The sequence below is a fragment of the Penicillium malachiteum genome (assembly GCF_028827825.1).
Source record: "Penicillium malachiteum strain IBT 17515 chromosome Unknown utg000005l:1.0-9002435.0:326005.0-9005861.0, whole genome shotgun sequence".
Classification (NCBI taxonomy): Eukaryota; Fungi; Ascomycota; class Eurotiomycetes; order Eurotiales; family Aspergillaceae; genus Penicillium; species Penicillium malachiteum.
The window spans coordinates 7,173,894-7,186,907 of NW_026643099.1; the positions used below are offsets into that span (position 1 = coordinate 7,173,894).

Sequence of the window (13,014 nt, forward strand, 5' to 3'; positions counted from 1 at the left end):
TCTCAAACGTTGGACATTCTTGAGGTTTCCAAAGTTGAGTGGGATGCTTTCAAGTTCATCTGATAAAAAGTCCTACACCATGCTGCTCTCTAACTCTAACATTTCCCCCTCTCTCTTCATCTACTCTGCCTCTTCCCCACGCACACACCACCCTATTATGTACATTTCTACCTCTTTTTTTTCTTTCTTTTTTTCAATTCTTTTTTTTCATTTTCAAAACCACCATCATATACTTGTTCCTATTCTCAAATTGGATTGAGATATCATGCTACAACAGAGAGGTCTATGGCCTACCCCTTCTTTGCCAGCAGCAATCTCAACAGGCTTAGGCAAACTTCATCTACCGCCTCAGATTTACTACTAGTACCTCAGCTCACTGGAACACATATATTAAAACGGACTTCCTCCGATGACTGAGACAGAGGCCCATTATCAGAGAGCCAACTCTCCGAAGACGATCTAACTATTCACCAGGTACACTTTTCCATATGCTGGACACGCAAACTGCAAACGTCGAAGCAGTCTACCTACAACCTGTGGGACATATAGCTACAGTATCATGTAACTCATGTCTCACATTTGAAGGGCCGTTTACCAGTTGTGTCAAGGTTGAAGAGTACCCAGCAATCACTTGCTGCGCCAACTGCCACTGGTGGGAGTCAGACGACCAGTATCGAGTTAATGGTAGTTCATTTTATAATCTGGCACCTCCACCGCATCCACCACCAGGTAGTAGCGATTCACTCCTATCTTCCAGCCAGAGAATCTCCGACGCGATGAACATCGAGTTTCGGCGACCGAGTCGCGTTCTCTTCTAGCGAGATAAAAACGAGATCCGGAGATGAGCTCTTTCCTGTTGTAAGCTTTGAAAAGCTTTTGCAAAGCTTTTAGCGTAGCCTTGTCCGAGTGGGGAATCCCATGCGAAGGTTTTTCACCCAGGGTCCAATATCCATCCGGGTAGGCAATGGTGTTGACGAATTCCGAAACTAGAAGAGGTTCACTGGAAGAAACCTTTCTCTGATTCAGTGGGATGAGTCCCGAGCTGACGAAGCCGGGGAGCTTTTGTTGTTGCCTTCCCACAGGCTCCAGGTAATTGAGGGCGTCAATGGGGAAGCCAGACCTGGATTCTGCAGCGCCCATATGATGGGTGCCAGCGCCTGAGGGGAGTAAGTACCATTGCGTGGGAATATCAAATACACTTCCAAGATGCCCGGGCTGGCAGTAATGCTCATCGTGATCGTCAGGTCACATATGGACGCAGGTCAGAGAAGTTCAACTTGTAAGTCCCAAGCGAGTAGCAATGAAGGATATGCAAGGATGACAGTATCAGACAAAATGACTTGACGGGGTAGAAAGAAAAGGGAGGCCACAGGATAATATCCACTTTGACGGGGGACTTTGGGATATACCGTACAGGAAGCCGTATACATAGTTTACCCCGGTGCTCCTTAGCGTAGTCCACTTTCCTTGACCCCCGGGGCTGCGCTAGTATCAATTGAGATCTACATTTTGATATTAATATTTGATTTCATCCGAGTCATGATTAGACACGAATTAAGACTGTATTGCAACCTTGGACCTCCTATGGTTTACGGATGGCCAGGGGTCATAGTCCCTTCAGGGCAGGGATCAATTTCTCAACTTGGCCGGCGTTACGTCCAGGCGATATGATATGTACGACAGCTTGAACACCAATGGACCTGATAGTGGTGCCCCTAGGTGGGAACCCTGGCTCCCTCATGTATCTCACCTGCCCAGGTGCATCCACCTTCACGTTCCTTACTGTATGTACAGCCGGAAGACCTGGTGACTGAGCCTAATACATGAACCGACCCGTTTTCAGCTTCATGGGTAGATTCGCAAATTCCATACCTTTCTGAACCAAATCTGCAAGGATGAGATCGGTTCCTGCAAATCCTGATTAGTAAAAAATTCCATGTAAGATTGAAGGGCGAAAGATATTACCGGGAGCGCCAATGACAGAGGCCGCGATAGGTAAGAACTCTTCTCGGTCCGTGACAGTAGATTCGTAGGGAACATGACCAACTAAATAATGTTAAAGTCACTGGCAGTCTGAAGACCTCATTGAGTATTGTGAAGGACCAACCTATGGTGGTGAGCTCAGGCGCTCGCATCATTGGAGACATGTTCAGCGAGGCATATCCACTTAGGATAGAAAATGGTCTAGGAATAATTGATAAGCTGAAGATCATGTATTGGGTCAGCTTGGCTGGGAATTTACGGAATATCATCATCTCGATAATCTGGCTTTCCCTCTTCAATCGGCAAGACCATGAAAGACATCGGTCCTTCGGAAGTGACTTGGAAAATCTTATCCAGAAGCCAGTATCGATAAATTTCAGAGCGACGCCAATACATGTTGCGTTCTTCAATAGTAACCTTGTTGGATATTTCCCTGGTCATTTGGGCGTGTTAGAATGGAAGAGAAGTAGATAGAGAGGGAGAGAGAATCAAGTTACCATCTCCAACGCATAGCCTTTTGCACAAATGGAGGTTTACCGTACTGCTTTTTGTATTCTTCCCTAAAGTTCTCAAGGCTGTGATATGAATCGTAGTAGACGGTCATGCTCCTGTCTTCATCCACGAGGATCAGTGATTGAGGACTTAACACGATAAATGATGGACATATAAGCGTACAAGTTTGAGGTACTCGGAGATGTTCCCATTATCTGGCCCATCGGGGCAATCTTTTCTTTTCCCCAATCTTCAGCGAGAGATATCTCTTCTCTTTCAATCTCAGATGCTTTTTCAAGACCTTGGATGAAATTCTCAATCAGACGTGACTGTGCCTGGTTTCCAGTTGGAAGATAATCCCTCGGATAGAGGATCCTAAGTTTTTGCTGCGACTTGTGAGTCTAATCAAAACGTAAGGATGGCAACTAAAGCTAAATGTTACCTGAGATTGTTTCTGGAGTAGCTCTGAGTTTCCATACCAAACATTGATGAACTCAGGAAACCTGGTCAGATCTCTACCAAAGAAAACTGGCATATCAAATTGCCTTCATAGAAATAGGGCCTGTCAGTGTGACTCCTATAATTTGAATAAAACTTACGGAAAAGTTCCAACAACACCCTCGGTATTCATTATACCCGTTGACGGTCGGATCGAAAAGCACCCGTTGTATTGTGCAGGCTTACGGCCACTCCCATTAGCTATCCCCAGATTAGCAACGCGACAAATTTGAAGATTCCGGCCGGGTACAAACTGTCAGATCCAATAGAAAAGTTAAGCCAATTATAAGATCCAATTCCAACCGCACTTCCACTGCTGCTTCCCGACGGTACTTGATACCCGTCCGCACGAGGGTTGAAAGGGGATGTGAACTCGACAGCCTTGTGAGGCTCCTCCCGCATTATCATGGCCTGCAGCTTTGTCTTTCCTACTAAGATCGCTCCAGCCTCTATGAGCACCTGGACACATGCGGCGTTTTTCTCCTTGGCTGGATAGAGACTCTGCCATGCTCGGTTGCATAACGTAGTTTTGTGCCCGGCGATATCGATGTTATCTTTCACACTGATTCGTGCGCCATCCAGTGGTCATGATTTTGACAGATTGAAGTAGCATCGAGAGGGTACAATGACGCGTCCGTCTATTCCAGCTTCGGGTTGATCAAGCCTATAGAGGGTACAAATCAGTCAGCATGCTGGCAGGTTAATGGGATAGAGTGCTACATATCTTCCTGGGAAGTGTGAGGACGGTTTGAATGTACACCTGAAGGTCGCATTAAAGTCTCGGTAGACCCTCCACGGCTGCCATGTGCTTCCCTTTGCAATGATATGAGGCCCAGGTGACATGCTGGATGCGGTGGTAAAGCCCTTGATAAATGTCCAGATTTTGGTTTTCCAGACATTAAGCTCATCGTAGACCTCAGGATCGATAGTAAGGTTCTCTTTCTTACTTCCATAAAAAACAATACTTTGCAGGAATTCAGGCTGCAAGATATCGTCTTTGTCAAGTGTTGACTCACGAAAACTTCGAAGAGCAAACCTGGAGATCTTTGTCCTGGCTGGGTAACAAAGACAACAAGGGGCTGCGGAACATCGGTATTATCGAAAACATCACCAGGCTCTTGGAGGTTCTGTCGAGATTAGTATGATTTCTGGAATATAGGAATTCTTTGCCAAACCAAATGATGAGGAATCAACAGGTATTCGACCTCGCCAATGGTAACTTGGATTTCATGCTCCATGTGGTCAGAGGGTTGTGTCTGGTCAGGCCTGGTCTTTGACATGCCTTCAACTGGCACCGCTTACAATGTAAGCTCTTAGGGTTGAATTCAGTATCTGAGAATCGCTAGTAGCAGGTGAAGTAAATCAGAGGTGGTAAAAGGCCGTTAGAGGGGTAATGATTTCGGACAAGCACTTCGTTGAGGACATCCATGGGTATAATGAGCCGAATATAGGTAGGAGTTTTCGTTTCTTTCATCCTACCCCTGTCAACCCTGTCAATCGGAATGAGCTGTGTGAAGCAAAGTTGCTTGAATCCAATGGATATGGGAAAAGACAAAGAAAGGATAAAAGTTCGTCCAAAAAAGTCATGATGACTCAAAAAGATCTCGTATCAGCGCTGCAGAGTTGACATGGTCCCCTTCAACAAATTCGAACTGGTTTCCTTGTACTGTGATCATATACTATTATGTTCGATGCTTTGGAGCTAGTAGATTCAGGTGCTTGTAGCCAATTCTAGTCTCAAGATTCGGAGTCGCTGGCTGCTAGCCGTGCTCGATTGGATGAAATATTGAACTCTCCAACACCTGTACTCCTTCTTTCCGATGGCCATGCCCGCCACCTACATTTGAAATACGGCGCAATATTTGAGAAATAAATTCACAACTTTTACCTGGCCCTGGGTATACATGGGATGGATGGTCATTCAAAATATTCAGTGAACTACCTGAGGGTATACCTGAGGTCTGGGTAGTTTCAATATCTCCAAGGTTTTTAAAATGCGTGTATCCCGTGTATTGACAAGTCCCCCCAGGAGGCAAATTGAATTATAGACCTCCTTTTAGACCTCCTTTCCTACTTGAGTTACGGTGGTTTTTCGAGTTTCCTCACCGTCTGGCAAATACTCAAGGAGGCAGAACCAGCCTACTAAGGCTTAGACCACAGATTTACAAATAAAGATGAATGTATCCCTCTTTATTTAGCTATCTCTTACTTCCAGATGTCTACTTTAAGTTTAGATACCTGTGGGGTTGTCAGTTGCCTATATCTAGCTACTATGGATATACTCGTAGTAGCTAGCCTTCCCCTCCAGGTATTTATATAGGTAGGTAACCATCCATGTAGGCAACCTTGGAACCATTTAGGTACTTATATACAAAGAGGTGTCGGTCCAGATGTCATTAGTCATTCGTAGATGCTACTGACTCGGACTGAGCCCTGTACTTAAGTATGTGAATATACCTATCTGAGAAAATGCATGTGTGCTCACATCTAGTCAAGCACTCGCGCCCGGGCGTGCTGAGGACATACCTCTCCCAATTCCAAATGCTCGCTGCTTCACTGCCAGTGGCAGTGCCGCGCGAAACGCGGCGTGAGGACTTGTTGACTCAACTAATTCAAGAACCTTGGAACCTTGCAAGCTGTGCTTAAATTCCAATGTTGGTACACTCAATTGCTACAACTAATATAAGGCTCTCGTTTCGTTCTTCTTCAAGTTTTATATAATGCTCATTGCTACGTCACTTCATTCCAAGGTTGTAGTAGTCGCCGGCGGTTCAACTTTCCCCTTGAATCACTACTGGCGTTCATTTTTCTCTTTTTTCCTTTGTTAAAAGTCTCTCATTATTCTTAAATGCTACAGACACTTTGCTCAATTTTGATATGGTTTCAACTTGCCAAATTGTCAGTGTCAAGCCTCAACGCAGGGGTAACCGCCAGCGACAGCTAAATCATAGGCAATCAATATGCTACCTTTGCGGTGCAAATCCTCCCCTGATGTCCTCTGTGATAAAATCTTCAAAATAAATGCGCATTTTCGAGGAGGAAGAATTCAAAGTTCATCGAAAGAAGGCTCCATTTCCTATGCATTTTTTTGTGCCATCAGTCAACATCGAGAGAGCAAATTTCTCTAAGTTTCCTAGGCTATCATCGTGTTATAATTTACAAGGTAAGTCATATGTTGAGTTCAAGTTTGAGTCCTCAGCGTTTCCAGTTGAAACTAATTCAGTAATATGTACTGATCAAACCTCTCGGTACATCCGAGTACTCTCTCACCGGGATCTGTTTAGCCCATTTTGCTCCTCCAAAAAATAGGAATTCCGCAGAGCTTTGCTCCAAAAATATCTGCACAAAATTCAGTCATACAAGGTTGAGACAAGCCAAGCCAGCATTCTTTGATGAAAAATCACGTTCATACCACGATAAGACCAAGAATGTAGCATATACTTTCCACGCATACTGCTGCATGATCCTTGGTCATCTTCTGGGAAAGGATTTAGACGCAATTCAGAAAATGTCTGGTGAGATTGTGAGGGCCGCAAAAAAAATATTGGCTGGGAGACAGTTTCAATTTACCATATATTCAAAGATGGAAAATTGATAACTATGGTGAATGTGCCATATAGCGTGCCGATAGATGGAAAATTGGAGATCCAGACTATAGGAATGACTGTGATATTTACCGCAGTCCTTGGGTTGTGCCAGAGGTTCAAACGGCAATCAAACTGGCACAGGAGCGAGGAAAGATCAAAAGAATCTACTCTCTCGACAGATTTCCCCTTGAAATCTTTCTCTTAATTACAGAGATTATTTACCCTTTGAAATACACCCGGCCTGACATTACTAATTTATGTAACATGTATTCGGTGTTTTCGTTCGACCTGCCAGTGTTCTTTTGGAAAATTTGCTTACAGCGAGACCTTCACTTCTTCTTCGAGTTAGATTTGTTGACAAAGGCTGACTCTGATTCTTTGGATTGGTAGTTTCTATGGCTCTGCTTGATGGATCTTCTTTTGGACGAAAAGTGATATATATCTAATGGTTTAGCAAACTGTGACCGAGTACTTACATCAATCAAGGGGGTCATCGTGAACTTGAGGTTTGATGAGTGTACTTGTAAGAGATTTATCTTACTTGATCTTGCTTTGTCTTTTTCATAGGGCTGAATTGAGTTTAAATGTTAATTTATTTAATCTTGGATTTGATGATAAGCTGGGAGCTAGTAGAATGACTTGGAATAGAAGGGTGTACTTCAAGTTGGAGATGTATAGGAGTATAGATTTTAGAATCAGATCTGGTAGTCTTATATATATAGAAGTGGAATGTGATACATATAAGGAAAACAAAATGTATGGTGGTAAGTCTATACTAGCCCAGGTGGGTACTATGTATTCCAAAATATTTTATAAAATCAAATAAATGGGAAGCAAAGGCAGGCATAAGTTGTATAAATACTTAGTAGCAACTTGAGTGCTGAAATCTAACCTTGGAATATCATTATCAATAGAAGTCCATCCTATCTGATATATTCTACCATCCAGAGGACTTATAACTCTTATCCATTCTCTTTAGCTCTTACTTATTAGAGTCCTCCTTGTAACAAAGTATCATTACTTATACCATGACCACCATATAGCCCTGTGGCATAAAAGTGATTTTTATCCATATCTTCGTGGCCTTGATCTTATGAGAATATATTTAGGTCCGTTAATGTATCCACAGTCTTGCCATCTTCCTACCATACGGCTTCCTTCCCTCTATGGAATCTTTACCAATCGCTAGTCTCCTTGGATATTCCCAACTGACTTCGTATCACCCGCCTAAGGCAAGACATCAGTATATGGCTACTTGTAGAAAAGTTTTCCTTTGCATGCACCATGTATGCTCGAGCCACCTTCAAGAGTGCGCCGCATACTTCTCTCCGCCCTACCCGCTCCTCTTCTAATTCCTGCCAGGCCCGATTGAGCAGTATCTAGGCTACATTCGCCATTGCTCCGTGTAGTGATGAAAGATAGAGCGGTTATGGTAGGAATAGAGAGCATCCTCTTCAAGTTGATAATAGGTTCAAATTTTGCGTAAGGACTCGGAATGGGTGTCACGATTTTCAAGTTGGATTTTGGAGCTCCATATGAGTTGGACTATCCAGGTATTTATACTAATTGTCGTGTAGCTGACGGGGCCATGAAAGAGTTCCTTGACTCATTGAATTTCCAATATGGAACATTTGAAAGAAGCACACGTAATTAAGCTCTAGAATTAGACTGAAAGACACTTTATACCTAGGTATAACCACTTGCAGTCAACACATCGTCACGGTGGAGCGGTTCATGAAACGGCTTCAATGTTTGAAGTCGAATATAGAAACACCGGGAGTAAATGATTGACTCGTTTCAGTTTAAACATTTTGAACTTGAATGAATCTTGACTTCCATGGATTTCCTCAGCTCGTGTAGGTATAGGTAACTTCAAGTTCCTTCAATGTTCAAGTTTCATGTGCTTTACATCTACGGAGTACTTCCAAGGTTAAAAGAGATATATCGCAATTGATCTCGCATTGTCTCAGGCTGTTTCATAGCGCTAAATGCCAGTGAGCCCTGGAGTTGCTTTATTGAATAGTCAATTCTTGGACCTCGGGATGTCATCTGGGCAACCTCCAGGACTGCCAGTGTGAGCTCAGGCTTGAAGTAGTAGTGTGTAGTATACCGACTCGGACCAGGCAATAGGCGAAATATTACACCCAACACCTGGGCATTTGAAACCTTGGACTCGGAACGAGTAGTTCAAGTTTACGCTTCAAGTTGCAGCTAGGTACCAGGATTTCATTGAGAGAAATTTTGACCTCTTGCCTCTTTCAAATGTTCCAGATTAGTTAACTTAGTATGTAAAGGGCTTTGCTCAGATGCAGGTGTTCGCCTGCAGTCGTGGTACACGCTCAAAGGAAGTGCATTATAAGCCTAGAACATAAAAAAAGAAAAGAAAAATACAAGAACTTCGATCAAAGCCACCATGTTGGTATACAAAGAAAAAAAGATATTGGGTGAAAGACCAAAACACCGATTCCGAATCCTTTCCATTTCCGATGTTTATGCTCAATAATCCAAATGCAAATGCGCCAGGCTTGTGGTCGAGGTACACCGAAACTATGCAAATCGGCGCTTTGAAGGACTTGGGGTACGTAGATGAGATTCCCGCTCATCACTGCGATCGAAATCCCTGGATCTTGTGTTCTCCAGCATCAGTGGCGCATCTTGGTTCTGGGAATGGCCGTTACCCATGTTCATGTTCTGTCGAGGATCGTGCTGTTGTCCATAGTACCCAAAGCTCGGATTATGTTGTAGGTGAAGTGGTTGGCCATGCATGAATTGATTGTGACCGGAGGGCTGACCGGGGTAGTTATTCGGATTAGGATGGTAATCCTGCTGGTTGTGTTTGCTTCTAAAGGAGCGGAATGACCAGTTGCTAACAACTGTCACGGTGGAGATAGTGGCGAGGAAAATTGCCTAAACTCAGATTAGTACACTGACATATGGAGACTGAGCAGTTGATACATACCACTGCTTTCCAACTGATGGGATCAATGAAATTGTTGATGATAACAGCCATTGTATGAGCTGAGACCTTGGCTCGTCCTACTTTGGCTGGGTCGCGATTCATACATCGCTCCCAGTTCTCACACACAGTCTCAAGCGCTGGTAATCGGCCTGGGCCACCACACTTATTATCCACGTAATCCTTGGCGCATTTCGCCATATCTGCCAAAATTCCGTCGGAGACTTCGTCTGCGGCTTGCTCGAATTCGGCCCGAATAGCTGAGACAAAGGTAAAGACGATGTAGACCGCGAGAGAGAAAAGCGACAAGTTGACAATAAGCTGAGCCCACCATGACAAGATACTGGGAACATTGGGATGCGCTTCTAAAAGAGCAAAAAACTCGGAGAAGGACGACATTCGCGAGGGCACCAGTTCTGATCCATGTTCCTGACCCTGCCCTTGCCTTGATAGCTTGCCTTTCCTCTCGTCGCTACTGCTCGGTCGATCGCTTTCGTCATCGCTGTCCGTCTTCACCTTTCGCGTAAGTTCTCGATTTCGTCGTCGCGTCTTTTGGACCTTGTGGAGCGCTCCGTTGGAGTAGTGCTTCGTACGGGGGATCTCGCCGCGGCCGGGGCTACTTCCGAATCGGCCGTAGATATTGAATAATGAATTCCTCCTCTCTGTCCTCATGGGTTGCTCTGGTGTATCTTCATTGTCTGCATTTTCGGGAGACGAGAAGTTCTCGGCTCCAGATGAGAAGTCGACATCGATCTTTCGAGGTGTCATGAACGCTGGTTGTCCAAAGACGGCTTTAGAAGGTACGTTGGGTTGAGTTCGCGGTTGGGAGAAGAGGAATGGTTGAGAATTAGGAGGACGTAGAGAAGGAGGCTTCTTGTCTGGAGAGTTGAATACGTTGTGTGTCCCTGTTTTTAACTGATCAGTGGGGGTGGACTCGCATTGTAGGGGTCATGCAAGCTCACGCTTCTTATTTTCTAGATGGGAGAAAGGAGACGAAGCATCCATTGGAGGGCGTGTTTGCCATTCAAAGTCCATAGGACCTTCCGCGGTCCGCACCATGATGCTCGTGAATCTGGGGATAATAGAAGGGAAATGTGGAGTGGGACGGAAGTTTTTTGTTTGGGTAAACAGACACCGGAGCAACCCGCTCGGCAGATAACGAGATAACCTAGGCGGTGTTGACCTATACAAGAAGTTTGGAATTCATTCTATCTCTATTCAAAAAGTAATGTATGAAAATGATTATAGATTTTGAATATTATCTCTAGTTCAACACGGTCACATTTATGCAGCACCAAAACTTGTCTTCGAACCAGTCCGAGTCCAAGGCTGCTCCCAGGCTTTGATATGTAGCTTAAACAGTTCCATACATAGTATCGAGGACTCGGGTCTAGTGCTATAACAGCATTTTCATACTACTAGGATGGCGCATTGAGTTGAACTGAGTGCCAGCACCCATATACTGATATTGTTTTTAATTACTTCATCGAGCAGCTGATATACCTACTCATCCATCTGCCATTGATATTCCAGAGCCTCATTGCGACTCTTCTTATTGCGCGAGGCAAACCAATCCTTCTCAAATCCATTCGCCCGATCAACACCATCCCACCGATGTCCCGGCCGAATTCCATACCGATTTGGCTGGAACGACCCATGATACAATGGCCTTCCCGTAGCACTAGCCCCAGGACCTTTCTTCTGTGTCAAGAACTGCGCAGCAGGATCATTCCATCGATCACGTTCCCGTAATTCGTCATTAAGTGCTTCATCTTCAATCGTACGTGCGACCGGCATAGCCTTGATCTCTTGCAATTCCTGTCGTCGAGTCTCGCGCTGCTGGCGCTGCACATCACCCATCAGTGCCTCGCGCGCTTCTTCCTCCTTTAGGCGTTTCTCCTCCTCAGCACGTCGAGCTTCTGCGCGCTTCATCGCCACATTGATAATTCGTCCAGATGCATCACGGTAGATGGTTTCTTGTTGCTTTGCATCTGTTGAGGCTGGATCCTTAAACAGAGCTTCCTCGACCTTCTTTCGTCGCTCTTGCGCTTTCACCATCGCGGCTGTCTGCGCTGCGGTTTGGAGACCGGCTCGTGCACCGGATTCCATGAGCGGTGCGTCTTCCTCTTCACCCTCGATCATGGGCGCGTCTTCATCATCGGCTCGTTGTGCGGCGCGCTCGGCAGCTGCTGAGGCTAGGATTGCGTCTGCGGCTTCTTGTTCATTCTTATCGGTGCCCGGCGCTGGTCCGCCAACGGTCTTCCAACCCGATTTTTTAGCGCGGCGGAATTCGGTAGTCTGAGCTGATGTTTCAATGAATGGACTGTCTTCGTCATCTTGGTTGAGGGTTGAGTTGGTGTTTCGGAGGTCTGGTGGATCGTCGTCGGCGATGAGAAGGCCCGCGCCTGCGGTGTCGGTTGTCTTTGCCTTCTTGCGCTTTTTCTTTGGGCGTTCTGGGGCCGGGTCGGCGTTTAGATAGTTTTTGGCTAAGTAGTCTGCCAAGGAGCCCGGCATTTTGAAGGTTATATGCTGTAGACTCAAGTATCAAGGTACCAAGTTCTAGTAGCTTGGGATAGCAGTGATTTCCGCTTATCGATAGTCGGATGAATGTTGTTCCGAGTGATGCTCCTATCCAGTGCAGCTCAACTACATTCTTGTTTATTTTCCCGTTGAGCTGGTCTATGTGAAGATCTAGATTGATAATTCAGAAATGCCTCGATCAGAAGAAGCCGAGTGGTGGGCAAATGCCGTTTACGCTGCCATTCAGGAAATCCCTCCCGGCAAAGTCACATCCTACGGCCATATCGCCCTACTTCTGGGTGAACGTACGAGATCCCACACTTATGATGTAGAGATCACTAACATAGATTTGAATGAAATAGCTCAAAGACCACGTCAGGTTGGTGTCTGTCTCAAGTCGCTGCCTGCTTCAGAATCCGGCATGGAATTCAACTCCTTTACTGTTCCCTGGCAGCGAGTTATCAATTCCAAGGGGATGATTTCTCATCGGTATGGATTGCAGGAATGATTTGGTTTCCAAACTAATGGTTGTCATCATTCTTACTTTTGAAATTATAGTGGCCCCGGCAGCGCAGAGCGGCAAGCAGAAGCTTTACGAGAAGAGGGCGTTGAGGTAACCTCGGACAGTATGGGTGAGATGTATGTTGATTTCTCACGATATGGGTGGTTTCCGAAGACCCTACCAAGTGAGGAATACGAAGATGATGATGACTCTTGAGAGTGTTGTTAAACGGACACCCTTGCCTATACACATCTATCCATCCATGGGTACCTACATACATACCCTTAACATAATAGATATTTCTAATACTACTACCTAGATGGACAAATGAAGTAGTAGGCACTTAGTTAGGCACCCATATATGTACTAATAAACATAAGGGAGTAGACACTGGCAATCAGTCTCTAATAGAGAAAGGTAGAGGTACTACTAGTAGCATATCACAATGTATTGCAAACTATGGAAGCCAAAATCAA

At 45.0% G+C, this 13,014-nt stretch overlaps 5 protein-coding genes across 5 annotated transcripts; 1 reads left to right on the forward strand and 4 right to left on the reverse strand.

Moving 5' to 3' along the window:
• Nucleotides 1-678: 678 nt before the first annotated feature.
• N7483_012664 (uncharacterized protein) lies at nucleotides 679-1,140 on the reverse strand (the record flags this gene model as incomplete). The annotated part of the gene is made up of 1 exon (XM_057096091.1): nucleotides 679-1,140. One exon carries the CDS (start codon nucleotides 1,138-1,140, stop codon nucleotides 679-681), a length of 462 nt encoding a protein of 153 aa, XP_056942062.1.
• Nucleotides 1,141-1,816: 676 nt separating this feature from the next.
• Nucleotides 1,817-4,211, reverse strand: N7483_012665 (amidase; the record flags this gene model as incomplete). The annotated part of the gene is made up of 12 exons (XM_057096092.1): nucleotides 1,817-1,908; nucleotides 1,966-2,046; nucleotides 2,108-2,184; nucleotides 2,243-2,416; nucleotides 2,481-2,558; nucleotides 2,659-2,861; nucleotides 2,918-3,020; nucleotides 3,075-3,174; nucleotides 3,228-3,535; nucleotides 3,734-3,915; nucleotides 3,990-4,100; nucleotides 4,149-4,211. 12 exons carry the CDS (start codon nucleotides 4,209-4,211, stop codon nucleotides 1,817-1,819), a joined length of 1,572 nt encoding a protein of 523 aa, XP_056942063.1.
• Nucleotides 4,212-9,107: 4,896 nt separating this feature from the next.
• N7483_012666 (putative nuclear envelope protein Brr6) lies at nucleotides 9,108-10,575 on the reverse strand (the record flags this gene model as incomplete). Its single annotated transcript, XM_057096093.1, has 3 exons — nucleotides 9,108-9,467; nucleotides 9,520-10,421; nucleotides 10,479-10,575. The coding sequence occupies 3 exons, from the start codon at nucleotides 10,573-10,575 to the stop codon at nucleotides 9,108-9,110; spliced, it is 1,359 nt and encodes a 452-aa protein (XP_056942064.1).
• A 444-nt stretch (nucleotides 10,576-11,019) lies between these two features.
• On the reverse strand, nucleotides 11,020-12,030 carry cwc26 (putative cell cycle control protein (Cwf26); the record flags this gene model as incomplete). Its single annotated transcript, XM_057096094.1, has 1 exon — nucleotides 11,020-12,030. The coding sequence occupies one exon, from the start codon at nucleotides 12,028-12,030 to the stop codon at nucleotides 11,020-11,022; it is 1,011 nt and encodes a 336-aa protein (XP_056942065.1).
• Nucleotides 12,031-12,226: 196 nt separating this feature from the next.
• Nucleotides 12,227-12,754, forward strand: N7483_012668 (MGMT family protein; the record flags this gene model as incomplete). The annotated part of the gene is made up of 3 exons (XM_057096095.1): nucleotides 12,227-12,341; nucleotides 12,399-12,525; nucleotides 12,595-12,754. 3 exons carry the CDS (start codon nucleotides 12,227-12,229, stop codon nucleotides 12,752-12,754), a joined length of 402 nt encoding a protein of 133 aa, XP_056942066.1.
• Nucleotides 12,755-13,014: the final 260 nt, after the last annotated feature.